Here is a 17553-nt window from a genome sequence, read left to right as displayed (position 1 = left end):
TTTCCTTTATGCTGTTAAAGTGATGGACTATATTAACTCTTTTTTTAATTGTGGTGGATACACATGACATAAAATTCACTGTTTTACCCATTTTAAAGTATATAATTTAGTGGTAATAAGTACGAGTATGTTTAAAATGTTGTGCAACCACCGCTACTGTCTTGTTCCAGAACATTTTTATCACTTGAAAAGGAAATCCTGTGGCCATTAGACAGTCACTCCCCATTCACCCCTTTCCTCGGCCTCTGGCAACCACTAATCTGCTTTTTGTCTCTGGATTTGTCTGTTCTGGATATTTCATATAAATAGAACCATGGTATGTGGCCTTTGTGTTTGGCTTCTGTCAACTTCGCATAATGTTTTCAAGGTTCACCCATGTTGTATCACATAGGAGTACTTCTTTTTTTTATGGCCAAGTAATATTCAATCATACAGATATACCACATTTTATTTATCCATTCATCTGTTAGTGAAAATTTGTGTTGTTGCCTCCTTTTGGCTATTTTAAGTAGTGCTGCTTTGAATGTTCATGTAGAAGTTTTTGAACATCTGTTATCAATTCTCTTGGGTATATATATCTAGGAGTAGAATTTCTGAGTCATATGATAACTCTATAACTTTTTGAGGAACCACCAAACTGTTTTTCATAGAGGTTTTACCATTTTACATTCCCACTAGCAATAATTTATAAGGGTTCCAGTTTCTCCATATCATTGCTAACTCTTATTTTCCTTTTTTGTTTTTTTAAGTTATAGGTATCCTAGTCGGTGTGAAGTGGCATCTCATTGAGGTTTTGAATTGCATTTCCCTAATATGCTTGTTGGTCATTCGTTTATATTCTTTGGAGAAAAGTCTGTTCAAGTCCTTGTGCCCCTTTTTTGATTGGGTTGTTTGCCTTTTTGTAACTAAGTTGTAAGAGTTCTTTATATATATTTTAGATAGTAAACCCTTATCAGGAACATGATTTTGTGGATTGTCTTTTCACTCTTTTGATAGTGTCCTTTGATGTACAAAAGTTTTAATTTTGATGAAGTCCAATTTATTTTTCTTTTGCTGCTTGTGCTTTTGGCATCACATTTAAGAAACCATTGCCAAATCCAAAGTCATGAAAATTTGCCCCTGTGTTTTCTTTTAAGAGTCTTATAACGTTAGCTTCTAAATTTAAGTCTTTGACCCATTTTTAGTTAGTTTTCATACACGATGTGTGAGGAAAGAGGCCATCTTTATTCTTTTGCACATTGATTGACTTTCAAATGTAAAACTAACTTTGCATTCTTGAGATAAACACTACTTGGTCATGGGGTTCTATTTTGTTTTAATATATTGCTGGGTTTGATTTGCTAAACTTTGTTGAGGATTTTTGCATCCATATTCAGGGATACGTTTATTTGCAATTTTCTTTTTTTATAATGCCTTTTTTTTTTGGCTTTGGTATCTGGATAATTCTGGTCTTATAACATGAATTGTGAAGGGTTTCCAATTGTTTAATTTTGTGAGAATGTTTGTGTAAGGTTGGCATTATTTCTTCCTTATGAGTTTTATAGATTTCACCAGAGAATGTTTCTGGGACTGGCATTTTGTTTGTGTGCAAGTTTTGAACACAAATTCAATTTCTTTTTTTTTTTTTTTTTCATTTGTGACTGGCTTCTTTCATTTACAAATTCAATTTCTTTAGTAAATATGGGGAAATTTAGATTTTAAAGTATTTTTGAGTGAGTTTTGGTACTTTGAGTATTTCTAGGAATATGCTATTTTATGTAAATTGTTAATTTATTGACATAAATTTGTTTGCAATATTCCCTTTTTACCCTTTTAAAGCACATAGGGTCCTGATGTCAGTAATTGGTATCTTCTTTTTTTTTTTTTATTGGTCAGTCTTGCTAAACGTTTATCAATTTTTATTTACCTTTCAGAAAACTGGCTTTTGGATTTACTAAATTTGTGTATTGTTTACCTGTTTCCTACTTATTAATTTCTGCTTTTATATTTATTATGTCCTTCTTAGTTTGGATTTAATTTGCTCTTTTTTTCCCCTAGACTTAAGTGGACTCTAAGATCATTAAAGTTGGACCCTTCTTCTGTTTTAATAAAAGCTTTTAAAGCTATAAATTTCCCTTTGAGTACCACTTTACCTACATCTACAAAGCTTGATTTCTTTTCATTTTTATTCAGTTCAAATATTTTCTTATTTCCCTTGTGCTTCTTGAACTTATGGATTATTTAGAAGTATGTTGTTTAGTTTCCAAATATTTGTGGAATTTCCAGATAATTTTATTGACTTTGACTTTAAATGTACAGTGGTCAGAGAACATTCTGTGTATATCTTCAATCTTTTAAATTTATTGGGACTTGTTCTATGGATTAGGCTGTGATATATTTTAGTGAATGTTCCATGTGCACCTGAAAAAAAACCCTGTGCATTCTGCTGTTATTGGCCAGTGGATTCTATAAATATAAATTATGCCAAGTTGGTTAAATGGTATTTTTCAAGTATTTTATATATTTACTGATCCTTTGTTGTATCAATAGCTGCAGGAGGATGTTTCCAGGTATAATTGTGGATTGGTCTATTCCTCATTTCAGTTTTATCACTTCATGGTTCATGTATATTGAAGCTTTGTTATTGAGGGAATTCATATTTAGAACTGTTATATCTTCTACATGAATTGACCCCTTTATCATAATGAAATGCCCCTTGTTATTCTTGGGTGTATCTTATTTTGAAATCTACTTTCTCTGATATCAGAATAACCTCTCCAACTTTCTTATATTTAGTGTTTGCATGGTATATCTTATTCTATACTATTATTTTAACTATCTATGTCTTTATGTTTAAAGTAGATTTTTTTAAAGATAAGATGTACTTGGTTAAATTAGAGTGCTTAGATCATTTACACTTAATGTAATTAGTAATTAAATTAATAGAAATATCTATATGATAGGATATAAAACTATCACATTAATATTTCTTTTCTATTTTTCCATCTTCTCTTTATTTCTCTTTCTTTCTTTCTCTGCATTGTTTGTTAATTGAATAATTTTAATGATTCCATTTCATGTCAGTTACTTCTTTCTTTTCTTACTAGTTGCTCTTATATTTACAGTGCATACTTTTTAATTTATCACAGTATACTTTCAAATAATATACATGTTAGTGTGTAAAAGTCTTACAAAATACTGCTATGTACTCCCTCTTATCCTTTGTGCTATTTTTACCATTTATTTTACTTCTACATATTTTATAAACACAACATATTGTTATTATTTTTGCTATAGTGTTATCTTTTAAAAGCAATAAAAATAAGAAAAAATTGTTTTATATTTACCCTCTTATTTACCATTTTAATGCTTTCCATTCATTTGTGTATGTCCAAGTTTCTAACTAACATAATTTCCCTTCTACTTGAAGAACTTTTAAAACTTTTCTTGTAATGCATGATTCCTGGTAATGCATTCTCTCAATTTTTGTTTGTCTGAAAAAGTTTTCATTTACCTTCATTTTTGGAATGATAGTTCTCCTGCATATCCATTGACAATTTCTTCCTTCAGCATTTTAAAGAAAGCGCTCCATTTTCTTCTGGATTTCATGGTTTCTAATGAGAAGTCTGTCATTCTTGTTATTCTTCCTCTGTATTTATTATGTCTTTTTTCTCTGGATTCTTTTAAGATTTTCTTTTTTTAAGATTTTAAAGGTCTTTGTTCTAAGCATTCTTATTATGAAGGCCTGCCCACTGGGCTCTCCACTGAGTCATCTGCGAGGACTCTCCACTCTGCCTGGTGACAGAGAACTTGTTGGCTCCCAGTTCTGTGTGAGCTTTGTGAATTGTTCAGCTTGTAGCTTCCCAGTCATTCTTCCTGGTTTGTGCAATTTCACCCTACTCATGTGCATCTTAGTATTTAGTAAAACCTCTAAGTGCCTCTCAGCGTTCCTTGTATATATAGCTTCCTCTTTCTGAAACGCTGCCCCATAAATTCCAGCCACATAAGCCTCCCCAAACTCTGATTTCTGTTACCTCAAGTCAGCGATGCCACTGGACTCTCCCTGGGATTCCTTCCCTGCTCCAAGGTGTGGAATGTGCCTCCAGCATGAAAGCTGAGGTATAGTAATACTGTATACCTCATCTGTTTCCCTTCTCCCAGGGATGACAGCCCTGAGTACCTATTCTCTGATGTCTGAAAATAGTTATTTACTATATTTTATCTGCTTTTCTAGTTATTAATGGAAGGAAGGTAAATTTGGTCTTTGTTTCTTTATGATAGCCAGAAATATGTCCATCCTACAAATACTTATTCATGATCCTACATAAAAGGTTGCCATCTTAAAATGCTATTCTATTTGAAGATGCCCTCTTATGTTCTTTTTTCTTCATTCTTCTTCCATAATTAAATAAATAAACTATGGATATTGCAAAGAAATTTGGAAGAACTGCACTGCATTGTTTATGTTTGTTACTGTGGAATTGTCTGTTTTCCCACAGTGGTTCTTACGCCTAATCTCCTTTTCCAACACACACACTCCAAATGAGGCTCATGTGACTTTTTGGTACAGTATTTAGGCTCTAAAATGGCTCTCAGACGTTTCCCAGGGGAAATTTCTAAGCCTCTCATAGCTGGAGTTCTAAAAGGCCATTCAAGTCTTGCTTCCTACATTTCCTGAGAATGGAGATTACTTATAGATGTGTTACCTATAACTCATTATTACATATGTTTTATACTCACTTGTACATATAGAAGAAACAGAATATATTAAAAGTACAATTAATATGAAAATATATGCCATCTGAATTGTAATGGGCTATGAATTTCTTACCGAATTTTCTGCAATTTAATGCTTAAAATGTCTTATAAATGTGTAGACTTCGTGGCTGGGCTCCATCTTTCACAAAAATGTTTTCAGAGAAGGAAAAATTTAAATCCCAGCTTGATTCCTTAATGTAACAACAAGAGACAATTCTCGTACCACTTTTTCCTAACATGTCATTTTCATTTCCAAAGCCGAGGGACTTTTTATTTTCTTTTAAAGCTGATGTTTATGTTTGTGATTAAAAAAATTCCTCCCATTATGAAAGATGTGAATCTTATCTTTTAGATCTCCATGAGAAATGCAGTGCAAGTGGAATTTTTATAATCTATCAAAGTTTGATGGCCCTGTGCTCAGAAGAAAGCAAGTAATTACTTAGCTATGATAGGTGGGGTTTCAGGTTAGGGATAAACGGAAAGGAAATGTTGAAAGATTTCATATCCAAAAGACGAAAGAAGAGAAGCATACAAAGATACATAATATATACAGAGATAAAAACATGTAAAGTACAACACTTACATAGTATTCACCTCCTAAATGGTAGCCATTTTTATTCAAACAGTGTTCTGGAAATAATTTTATTTGCTTTGTGTACTTACCTGGGATTGAATTCACAGTATTCTTCCTCCCGTTCCCACTTCCTAGAGCTTTATTTATGGTTCTTAAAAGAACCATAAAAGTTAGTGGACTTTTGTCTTCCTAGGCTTCAACGCTACATATTAAGAAAAAGAAAAAAATCAAGTACTGTACTGGAAATTAATATTCTTCTGTTGGTGTGCATTTAAACATTAAGTTTACTTCTGCACGCACCCGCCACCCCCCCTTCCCATGTCTCAGAAAGGGTGAAGACTCCTGAAAACCTGTCTTTAGAAGTCTCTGGCTTGGAGGGACCTCCCTGAAATCCACAACCTTACCGTGCTTATAAATTGCCAGATGATACTGCTTGGTGACAGTCCTTTGTGTAATGAAACGTTCAGGTTAAAGCACAAATTATATTATGCTTCAGAAAATAAAGCATCACAGGGGAAGGTTTTGTTTTGCTTTTGGCCGTTGTGTTCGCTTTGCAATACTTTATGTATAGCAGTGGTTTTCACAGTGTGACTTAGGATTGGCAGCATTGGCATCTTTTGGGAAGGGGTTAGAAGGTCACACTCTCAGGCCCTGCGATCTGTGTTTTAGGCAATTCTGATCTATGCTAAGGTTTGACAGCCACTTGTATGGGGTACCCTGGACTTTATTTATTAGAAGTCACATCACATGAAGTGTGAAGAAGCAGTGAGTTATGCCCCCAGCTACTGCTGGAGACGTTTAATGATGTAACAGCAAGAGCCATGCTGCGGAGCAAATGTCAAACTCTGCAAAGGAAGAGACTTGCTGCCAAAAGCCTTCTGGAACACCTCCCTTCGAGGCTCCCCGAGCCAAAGGCAGAGGATGAAGACATCAGAACCGTAGAAGGTGCTAATGCAGGGCCCTCAGGCAGCCTTGAGGCACCTTTAGCTAGTTAAGTAAAATTTGGAGGCTCAGAAGCTGTTCTTGAAACACAAGTACCAAAAGACCGAATTTAGCAATCTGGACTTGAAGCAAGAAACTCGTATCCCTGTGTAGACAGAGAAGCCCAAGGAAGTCTTGGCTAATAGTGTCTTTTCTTAGCCACACTGGGAAAGGGGGGCTGTAAGCGTCTTAGTGTGGAGGACTTGGAAGATGACATGCGACGCCTTCTCACTGTGTGGTCCTATGGCCTTTTTTCTATGTGTGTGCTGGGAGGGAGGGAGAGAGACAAGAAGAGGGAGGGAGGGAGGAAGGGAAGGAAGGAGAGAGAGAGAGAGAGAGAGAGAGAGAGAGAGAGACAATGCTCTCTTATATCTCTTCCTTTTCTTATAAGGACACCAATCTTGTTGGATTAGGGCCTCACCCTTATGCCTTCATTTAACCTTAATTCCCTCTATAAGAGCCCTCTCTCCAAATACAGACACACTTGGCAGTTACGGCTTCAATATATGAATTTGTGCGTGGGATAAAATTCAGTCCATAACAGTCCTTATTATTCCATTCTTGGATTATTATAGCTCCTTACTCATTTTCACTCCTGACCTACTTCACCAATCTTTCTTGAATATGCAGCCATAGTCATCTCAGTAAAATCACACTTTTAAGGTACAGTCTTACTGAAAATCTTCAGTGATTCTCAATGACTAGACTTTTACCGAACTCCTTAGTCTGGCATTTGGTTCCCTGGTCATAGCTTATCTTGTCAGCCAAAGTAATGCTATTCACCCTCCCTGCTCCCCCCCCTTCCCGCCCCACAACACACACACCACACACCTTTTGAATAATCTACTTTATTGTCCTTGAAGCATTCAGTGTGTGTTCCTAGCTCTAGGCCTTCGCTCACATTATTCTCTCTGGAATGTCCTCTTTTCCGTTTATTCAAATATTGCCCTTTCTTCCAAGTGCCACATTCCTATCTCCTCAGAGACATCTTCTGTTATCACTTCCGCCCACAGTGACCTTTCTCTCTGGGCTTGGATCATTTTTTCAAAGCAAGTGCTACCACACTTCTCTGTGTGTCTGTCTGTGTTCCCCATGGCACCGAGAGCCGGTATTGAGGCTTTTCCTTCTCGTGTCCCTCACACTGCCTGGCCCAGTGGTGGGTGCTCAGACGATGTTCTCATTGCAGGGATGGGCAGATGGGTGGATGGATGGATACAAAAGCATGCTATTCCCTTGATAAAGTTTCTGAGAACTTTAACTTAAATGTCATTTCCTCGAAGAAAACGTCCATAATCCTATCCAAGTCTTTATCACATCAGCATATTTTATATCCCTGTTTAACCTTCACCACTACCAGGGAATTTTAATGTTTGCTTGTCCTTCCAACCCTCCGTAATATTCTAAACTCTGTAGACATAAGAGACTGTGTATATCTTGTTCCCCAATGCCTAGTTAAAGTCTGATACATGGTTACCACTCAATCAATATTCACTGAACAAATGAATAAGTGGATGACTTTGGCATCATGTAGTGTAATGAAATCTTTTTGAGTGGATGGTATGCCTAGAAATGTATGCATGCCGGCAGAGGAGGCTCTGCTCAGAAACCTGAACCTTTGTTCTTTACCCATGAGGCATTTAGGAAGTGTCACACTAATTTAGAAACAATTATGCTTTGCTTTATATGTTGTATAGCTTAAGTTCATTTGGTGTGAATTTAAAATTTGTACCCTGTGTTAGGATACCCAAAACCTCAAAGTGCTTATTCATAAATTAGAGTATTTATGCAGCCGCACAGTCTAGTTTTTAAAAAGTCAGTGCTTAATCATTTGGCAAACACAATTTTTTTTCTCAAGACAATGGATTTGTTTTCTAAATCTAGATTTTCACATGGGGAGTTTCCTTAAGGGTGGTGGAACCTACAAGGAGTTCTATAACATATAGGAGAAGCTTCAGAGTTTTGTATCCTCTCTCTTCTTTCTTTCCCTTTCAATTTACCACCCTTGCCTCGAGACACTGTCTAGTTATCTCATCTGCTCACTGTTTTCTGGATCCACCAAGGTTAGTTCTGCCTCTGTGCCTTTGCTCATGCTGTTCCCTCACTTGAAAAGTCTTCCTGGTGGAGGTTGAGCTGACATGCCCCTTCTCCAGCAAGCTTTCCCCAGGTGTCATAACTACTATAAAGAAGTGGTAGTACTACTCATCTTTGCTTTTAGGCCTGACACTCATGGATTTTGCTTCCTCATTTCTTATAAGTCTCGTCTCTCTGATTGCTCTATAAGCTACTTTGGCAGGCGAGAATTCTACCACTGAACCACCAATGCCCATAGCTACTTTGGAATAGGACCATGCTTTGTGTTTTATTTGTATATCCTCTTATGCCTGATACTCTTGTGATATGTACCGTGCTTCTCCCAAAATAAGACCTAGCCAGACAATTAGTTCTAATGCGTCTTTCAGAGCAAAAATTAACATAAGACCTGGTCTTATTATAATATAAGATAGGGTCTTACATTACTATAAGACAGGGTCTTATATCATATTACATAATATTAATTTTTGCTCCAAAAGATGCATTAGAGCTGATTGTCTGGCTAGGTCTTATTTTCAGAGAAACACGACGTATATCTGATTTTTGGAAATGAATGTTCCATCTCCCATAACCTATTTGGGTCCAGGAGAATGCTGAAGGCAAATAGCAAGGATATTCTGGAGTTTCTCTCCAGGGCTGATCTACTTCCGCCTTGTGGCATTTTGGTTAATAGGAAGGACACATCCCTTTTGTATTACATGGATTCAGAGCCCCGTGCTCAGTGGATTCCATGTTTGATGACGTTGACCTAAGGAAGTCAGATGTTGACGAATCTCTTCTGACATCTTCTCTGTTTGCATATTCAGCAACTGGCATGTGAAAACTGTCCTATGGGCCAAATCATCTCCTAAATGCCATTTGATCTGTGGCAAAATGTCCAAGATGTGATGCATCTCGAGTTAAAAATACAACTCATTTTTTACTCTCTTAAGAGAGCTATATCTGTAAACACACTTGATTAAGAATGTTTCACCGTGAAAGTGTCTTTCCCTGTATCTTTCTTTGTCTCTTGCTTTCTTTTGCCCCAGAGACACCTTTGTGTCTCTGTGTGTCTGGTTTTGTAAATATTTCCTTTGTAAATGTGTATGCATTTAATTTCTCTGTCTCTGTCTCCATCTATCTGTGATTCTTTCCCTTCTTTAATTTTTTCATCTTCCATCTTCTGTCTGAAGAAAACAAAACAATGGAAGTACATAAAAGAAAATATATTTCGCTACATTCTTTTTGAGGATAGATTAGGAAATATTATGCTTATGCATTTACATTGTTTCTGTATTCACCGAAATAGTTTTTCAGAAAAAGATATCTGTTGAGCTCCAGTTTTTTATCTATATTACTTTACATTCACTTATGAGCTTCAACAGATAGACATGGATTTTCCATAATTGTAATCAATTTACATATACTGTGTTGTTTTTTAAACTAATGTTATTTCATCTATACACCTTTAAATAGTGGTATTCCGTTAGTCTAGTTTGTTGAGCCATTCCCTAAGTGTTTGATGTTTGGTTATCTCCAGTTTCATTATTATAAATAGCATTGCTACAAACATCTTTGTAGTAATTATTTTATTTATTTATTTTTTTAATGTACATCACCAAAAGAAGGCTTATCAGGTTAAAGGCATTCACTGACTTTAAAAACTAAAAACATAGAACATAAAACTCTACTCAATAAAAGGGGAAAAAAAACTTCTTCAATTTTGAGTTATAGCAGTTAGGAGAAGAGAAAGGCCAACAAGGAAGAAATGGGGGAGGGAAATCCACCCATTCAACAAATATTTGAGCACCTACTATGTGCCAGGCACTGTTCTAGGAATTTGGGATCCATCAGTCAATAAGAAACCAAAAAATTCCTGCCCTTACAAAGCCTATATTCTAGTGGGAGAAGATAGACAATAAAGGTAAAAATAAATGAGCTAATTACACAATAAATTAGAATGTGATAAGAACCATGGAAAAAGAAAAATAGACCAGACAGAAGGATATCAGGAATGATGGAGGGACAATGGAGGGATGTGGGTTTCAATTTTGAACAGGAGTTATGGAATAGGCAACATCTGAGCAGAGGCTTAAGGTAAGTGAGGAAGTTAGCCATGCAGTTTTTGATGGAACAGCATAACAGGCAGAGGGAAATGCTCCTGGCTAATAACGTGAGGTCTCCTGGAGAAACAGCAGGGAGGGCGTGTGGCTAGAGCAGAGAGAATGAAGGTGACAGGGAAGAGGGCTCAGAAAGGCTGGACAGGGGCCACATCGTAGGTGTTGTAGGCTCTTGTAAGGGCTTCGAGTTTTATTCTAGTCCTCAAGGGAGGCTGTGGAAAGGCTATACTGGACTCATCTTCTGTGAAAGGGCAGATGCCGGACTTGTCGTGACTCCTTCATCCAAGTCTCTAGGATGGGAACAGGGAATCGTTATATTTCTGACACATTCTACATGATAAATTTGATGTGCAGTTAGGTTCAGGACCACCCTTTCAGTTCAAAAATTCCACTATTCTAAATTTAAAATAATTTAGTTAAAGGAAAGATTTTGTAGCATCTCTGAATGTTGGTGATTTAAAGACTTTGGAGATTATTTAGGAAATTGAGGCCCAGAGGTCAAGTGATTTGCTCGAGGTCACACAGCTAGCTGTCAGAGGCAGTGCTAGGGTTCAGATTCACCCTTTTCTGAGTTCAATAAACCTTCTACCACCTTCCACTGTACCTGGCTACCTAATAAACTATATAATTTCACTTACCAGTTGGTCAGATTTCCAATAAGCTGCACCATTAGGAATGTAGTTTGAATCCAGAAGCTTTGTAAGGTTGATTGGTTGATTAAATATTTGGTTATCTAAAGACCAATCAGAAAGCTGCTATTATTTTAACCTTTATGATTAAGAATCATTCAAAATGCATTAATCATATTTTCTGCTTCTTTAGAGAAATTCTAGAAGAGTCATACCATTTTAGAATGGGAAGAGACCTTACTTGTTTAGGATCTTGTAGTGCCCCTGGTCATAATTCTGAAATAAGCTGTTGATATCAGTATAAAATGTACAAGATATTCAGCTGACCCTGGTCATATCTGAGGTTTAGTTTTTAAAGAAATTTCTGATTTAGTTTGCTTTCTTTTGTTTCTTGGACATTGATTATAACTAAATTTTTTACTTAATTCAATTTTTTAATAATGTTGTTTTTTTCTGGCATTATTCTGTAACTCAAGCCTAAATTTTATCTGCAGTGTCTGAGCTTGTGGACTTTGCTATTATCCTGGAGTTCATTGAAATTGTGACATGGGAATTGGTCCAGAAATCACTTAAGCGAGCAAGAACTCAGGCTTCAGAGTAAGCTAGGGAATGATTTCAGTAAAACCATTTCTCCCCACTTGCACACTTTCTGCATGTTTCAGTGACCAGATCTGTGCCAGCAACGAGGGCAGGTTACACATTTCCACTGTGAACACTTGGTGGAGATTATAAGGCTACATTATTATTTTTTCCTTTCACTAAGCCAGAATTGGCAGTGGAAACTGAGTCTGAGGAAAGCATTGAAACTATTGAGTGCTCTGGGAATAGGAGGAAAAATTTACACCTAGTGCTTTTCCCCATCCATCTTATATTCCTGCAGAAGAGTCTCATTCAATGAAAGGTATTGGTCCCAATATGAAATGTTCAATTAACGTACTTATTTAATAGCTACCTTGAAGTTTTCTACTCAGTCAAGACTTTTTTTTTTTTTTTAAATGTAGAAAGTTCAACCTAAATTTGTTTCTGGGTAACTCCTATCATGATTGAGGCCCTAAAATTCTCCACCAGAAGATTGGTTGTAATTTCTGTTTTATCATAGTCTTCTTGCCTTCAAAAGCCTCAGTAAGTGACTGGCCCCTTTCTCTTCTCTGGGTGATGTCATCATACTAGTAACCACAGTCCCAGAGAAAACTCTGAAAAAGTAGGCACATGGCATGAGAATTAGCATGGCTCTAAATTTCAGAAAAGGCTGCCATTGGTGGCTCCACAAAGGATAATGACTGTAATGGGTAAGAGAATCCTAGATAATCTTTAGGAATGAATGATGAACTCCTGACTTAACATTGCATCAGGGATTTAGTATGGAGACTAGTGATTTTGTCTTTTAACTCGAATGATGCTTGCTGAGATTCAGGGTGGTCTCTTGGAAGTAAAGCAGGTCGCAGCCTTCAGGCTGAGGCCTGTTCCCAGCGAATGATTGTCCCTATCTCTCTGTCTTGACCGTTAATGTGGGGTTCTTATAAGCATGGATAAGGAAAAGGAAGTATGGACCCAGGCAACCTGGAAGGGAACTGTGGTGGAAGCTGTGATACCAGAAGAGAAGGACTCATTCCTCCAACTGGAGGAGTGCTGCCCATAGAAAGCCCTCTGCTCAGCTGTCAGCCTCAGAAGGGGATTGCCTGAGCTGAAGAGAGCTACCTTGCCTAAAGTTGCTCAGATGGACTGCAAGTAACTACAGATCTAAGTGGGGTTAATAAAGGCCCATCCTCCTAGCCCCACCTCAGGACAACTCTGAGGCCCATTCCATCTTCAGAGTCTTCCCTACAGGGATGCCTGAGGCTTTCACTGAGACTGTATCCAAGGTCAGTTTCTCCCTCTGCTCAATCTTTCCTCCCTCTCTTCCTACCTTTCCTTCCTTTTTTTTCCAGATGTTGATTCCAAGATGGAAAGTTGGAATGTTAAACTGAGAAGAAAGGAAACAAAGGTAGAAGAATTAGGTTAGATTAGTGCTTTCTTCTCTCTATATCTGAATTTGGCATTTGAGGTGACACCTTGCTTTTCTGTGAAGGTTAGAAGCTGTCATTTGAAGTCTTCTCCAGTCATTCCAAAGGTTGGCGTGAGGAGAGAAAGGGAAGAATCCAAGAAATTATTTCAGATTGGATACTTATCTTCTTTGTGCTTTGTGTTGCGCCTCTGTTCTTCCCCTTGCCCTTCTATGCAATGCTACATTGAGTCCTTTCTTAGACCATCTCAGTTCTCCCCTGTGCCCCTGTGGCAGCAGACAGGAATCACTGAAAGAATCAATGACTAGATGGGCAGTGGTGCTCTAATCCAGAGTTCTAAAAATCTGCCATGTTTCCAAAGATATTCTTATTCTCCTGGAGTGAAGCTTAGCTTGTGTTTGCCTCACTTGGGGGAGTGAAGGAAGGCCATTTGACTGCCCAGCCCAGAGCTGTGAGGAAGAGCAGTTGACAATGGGAGGCTGCGTGGGGTAGAAGCCAGGGTGAAAATTTAGGGACACCAAGAAAGGTGAAAATTCTGGAGGACAAAGCCAAGAACAACACGTAGAGCTTCTTTATGTTCTTTCCTTGGGTCTTAGGGGAATTTGTATGTTTAAGGTCTCCTTCCTCTGCAGTGTCTCCCATCTTTCCGCGGAACCCCCAGATGATGAGTAGACTTGGAATAGACTACTTCAGAAGACTGGGTCGCCATCAACTTAGCCTTCAGAGAGGACAGGGGCGGGTGGGGGAGGGATGCGGAAACCTGAGGTCTCTCCTTCCCTCTGTGAGTGTACAGCGAGGTGAGCAAGTCAGATGGATGGGCTTGGGCGATAGGGTCCCTACTATTTCGGGATGACACCCTGATGTTTTTTTTTTTTTTTTTTTTTTTTTGCTCAGGGATGTGTTAAAATGTGTTGGTGAAAGGCTTATTGCGATGCTCCCCAGTTTACGCTGCCCTTCAGGGCCTGGTCCGGGGGTGTGTGCCACGAGGGGAAGAGGGGCTGGGGCACTGGAGGGCCGCACCAGGATGGGTGCAGAAGGGACGAGGCCTCTGGACAGTGGAGGAGGAGGGGAGGGCGTCTAGGCGTGGTGCCAGCAGCCGCGCACTGGAGCCCAGTGAACAGAGCCAAGCGGCGGGCACTCGCGCCCAGCTGGGGAGAGCTGGGGAACGGCGGGTGGGGCTGAGGGGCGCAGTGGGGCTGGAGCGGCGGAGGCTGCGGAGCGGGGGCACCTGAGGAGGGAGGGGGGAGAGAGGGAGGGGCAGCCGCGCGGACTGAAAGTGGGGAAAGAAGAGGCAGGCAGGCAGGCGGGCGGGCGCCCTGGCCCCGGGGCCACGGGCGCCGGAGCCCAGCGAGGTGGAGCTGGGCGGCGGCGGGGGCCGAGCTGAGGGAGGAGGGGAAGGCGGAGGCGCGGGGAGCGTGTTTGGGGCGCCGCGGCGGGGAGGGTGGCGGCTGCCGGTGCGCGCTGGGCGCTGTGTGTGCGCGCTCCCCCGCTCAGGCAGGAAGATGGCCCAGAAGGGAAAGTTGGGGTGACGTGCGCGGCCCCCGGAGGCTCGGCTGGGGGTGCCGCGGCGAGCCCGACGGACGGGTGGCCAGACAGGCCAGGGGGCGCGCAGTCCCGGAGCTTCCATCGCCGCCACCCAGGCGCCCGCCCCCTCACTGCAGGTGGCCGCGGGTGCGCTGGGTCCCGGCAGCCGGGGGCGCAGGCGAGGTGCGGGGGATCCCGGCCGAGGGATGGGCTGCGCCCCCAGCATTCACGTCTCGCAAAGCGGCGTGATCTATTGCCGGGACTCGGATGAGTCCAACTCGCCTCGCCAGACCACCAGAGTGTCGCAGGGCCCCGCGGCCCCCCTGCACGGCCTCTTCGTTCAGACCGACGCCGCCGACGCCATCCCCTCGAGCTGCGCGTCCGATCCCCGCGGCGCCGCCCGCGTCCGCAGGGCCCGAGCTGAGCTGGGCAGCGGCAGCAGCACGGGCTCGGCAGCCCCCACCGCGACCACCTGCAGGGGCCGGAGGCGCCACTGCTGCAGCAGCGCGGAGGCCGAGACCCAGACCAGCTACTCCAGTGTCAAGGTAACGCCAGGCACCGGCCCCGGCTGGTGGGGGGCTGCCCGCCCCGTCCGTGCGGGCGTTCACGGGCGAGGGCTCCAAAGGAGTTGAGTGGCCGTGACAGGGTCGGGTTGGGGAGGTTGTCATGAAGGAGGAGTTTACTTTTCATTTGTGGATGTGACGGGGGCCCAGTAAATGTGAGCAGTAAAGACCCCTAGAGGGGTCCTGGGAACTGGTTCTGGTGGAGGGTGGGGTCGGATGGAGAAGGGAGCGCAGTGGGAAGCCTGTGGGCTGGCCGGATTCCTCATTGAGGGGAGGAAGGCTGGGGCTCGGTTTAATGCAGGAGGAGGTGTGGGTATCATTGAGAGCATTGGGCGGGGAGTCCGACTGAATGAAATCTGAGCAGCGCGCTGGGTTTGCGTGGCTGGTGGGTGACTGGTGCAGACCGGTGTAAGGATACGATATTGCCTCGTATTCCCATTTTTACCTGGGAAAACCAACTCGGCTGCCTGGAGTCTTCGGACCAGCGTGGGGATTTGTGAATGAATGAGGGTGTTTGTGTTTTGTGGGGAGATGTAAGACGGGAATGGAGGGAGAGAAACCAGAATGGAACCTGTTGTTTGTTCCTTGTTTGGGTTGGCTGCGTCGTGGACATAATTGAGAGAATCGGGCCGTGAGTTTGTAGGGTGAGCTGAGCCACAGCGAGGGGAATTAGTTTCCAGTGCAGTGTAACTGTCTGAAGATGAACGTTCAGCACATCCATCTCTTCTTCCGGGAAAATGGAATTGTGAGGAAATGGAGAAGATTGTTAAAATGATTAAAGCAGTCACTAGCTAATTCTTAATGACAGAAGAACAATGATTATTTTAATAGTTCCTTTCTGTATGTTCTTAAAATACTAACTATTAAAACGTAGAGGGTTTTCATTGTGTAAATCTGGCCACTGGATCTTTCATCCTTATAACAAGCAGAATGACCATGGCATATTCCATTGTGCAGAGAGAAAAAAATACATCTCCATGACTCTTAATATTAGAATCACAGCTTTTATATGGTCAGTTGATTACCAGGAAGCGTTCCATTGATTATATACACTTGTATATTTAATACTGGAAAAGTTGTTCCATAGTTGGCCTAGTGTGAGGAGCCTCCTAATAGTCATTGGATAAACTCAGCCCTCAGTGGAAGAGTGAAGAGAAGCATGGCATGTGCTGCCTTCAGTTTGGAAGACCAAAAGCTTCTTTTAGTGAACTTATTTTAGCAACATCTGGTTTTGTAACATGAAGCTTAACTGATGCTTATTTATACTTGTAGGGTTTCTCTGGTAATAATAGAATATGGTAATATAGTCATCATTATAATTTAAAAATACCATTTATTGAGCACCTACTATCTGCCAGGTATAAGCTTTCTCTCCTAGCTTTTGAATGTTAGCCATATGATGGTTGGATTTCCAACTGACTGGAGACCTGGATTCATGACAGTACAACCTACCAACTGAACGTTTGTTATAGAGGCATGTGCTGAACGCTACAGTTTTCATTTGTCAAGTTTTTTTTTTTTTTTTAACACACTGATTCACACAAAGTTAGTATTAGGACAAATTTCAGGGGAATACAATTTTATATTTGGTGAAATAATTAAAATGGGATGTTGTTATCAATAAAGACTATCCTTTTGCCGTCTTGTTGAAAAGGAAATTTGAAGGCGTGAAGCAGTGGTTCAGAATTGTGACTACCTATGAACTCTGATAGTTTTCTTGGTTGCTTCAGAGAAATTGTGTATTTTTGCCTTTCAGAGTAGCAAGAGTCTCAGTTTAGTACCTGGCAACTCTAGCTACTCCATGTTTGTTCAATGAAAGAAAGAATAATGAATGAATTCATTGCCTATGTTTTAATACTTCCCTCAAGAGGCTAAACTGGAGTGAACACTGGAGGGAAAGTGAGTCCCAATTATTAGCAGCTAGTATAAACTTGTATAAACATCATTGCTACTTGGCTGAAGTGTTCAAAGGCTTGACCTGGATTGGAATTTGACTCACTTTGCTTTATCAACAAGATTTCCAAATAAGAGCTTAATTTATTCCAAGCCATTACTAGGAATGTTGGGAATGAAACTGCTGGTTCCATGCTTCAACACTAATTTGCATGTATAGAGCTCAGAAACCACAGATTCGAAATGAAATTTGAGACCAAAATGATTACTTATATGAATCCTACAGAATTATTATTGCTAAATTGCTTTAATATATTTAAGTCCTATTAGGACTTGTGATTCAGTGTTATATTGTTTTTTCAATCTTTACTTAATCCATACTCTTTTTGTGGTTAAGGTAATTTTGTAAATACTTTCATTTCTTTTTGGAGTAACAATGCTTCCACCTCAAGAGTTTGA

At 40.4% G+C, this 17553-nt stretch overlaps 1 protein-coding gene across 4 annotated transcripts in view; it reads left to right on the top strand.

Moving 5' to 3' along the window:
- Window positions 1-17553, top strand: part of PDE8B (phosphodiesterase 8B) — a 239584-nt gene that overhangs the window by 14515 nt on the left and 207516 nt on the right. The window contains exon 1 of one of the 4 annotated variants that reach the window (XM_081053189.1): window positions 14552-15183. The exons of 1 other annotated variant lie outside the window; for it this stretch is intronic. In XM_081053189.1, the coding sequence (XP_080909315.1) occupies window positions 14845-15183 (339 nt within the window). In that variant the 5' untranslated portion in view covers window positions 14552-14844. Of the gene's footprint in view, window positions 1-14551; window positions 15184-17553 lie in introns of those variants that run through there. 2 more of the 4 variants (XM_081053192.1, XM_081053190.1) reach the window with 2 other exon arrangements.

Source organism: Rhinolophus hipposideros (assembly GCF_964194185.1).
Source record: "Rhinolophus hipposideros genome assembly, chromosome: 7".
NCBI lineage: Eukaryota > Metazoa > Chordata > Mammalia > Chiroptera > Rhinolophidae > Rhinolophus > Rhinolophus hipposideros.
Note: the sequence above shows the minus strand (reverse complement) of the source record. Positions and strands in the feature narration are given on the sequence as shown.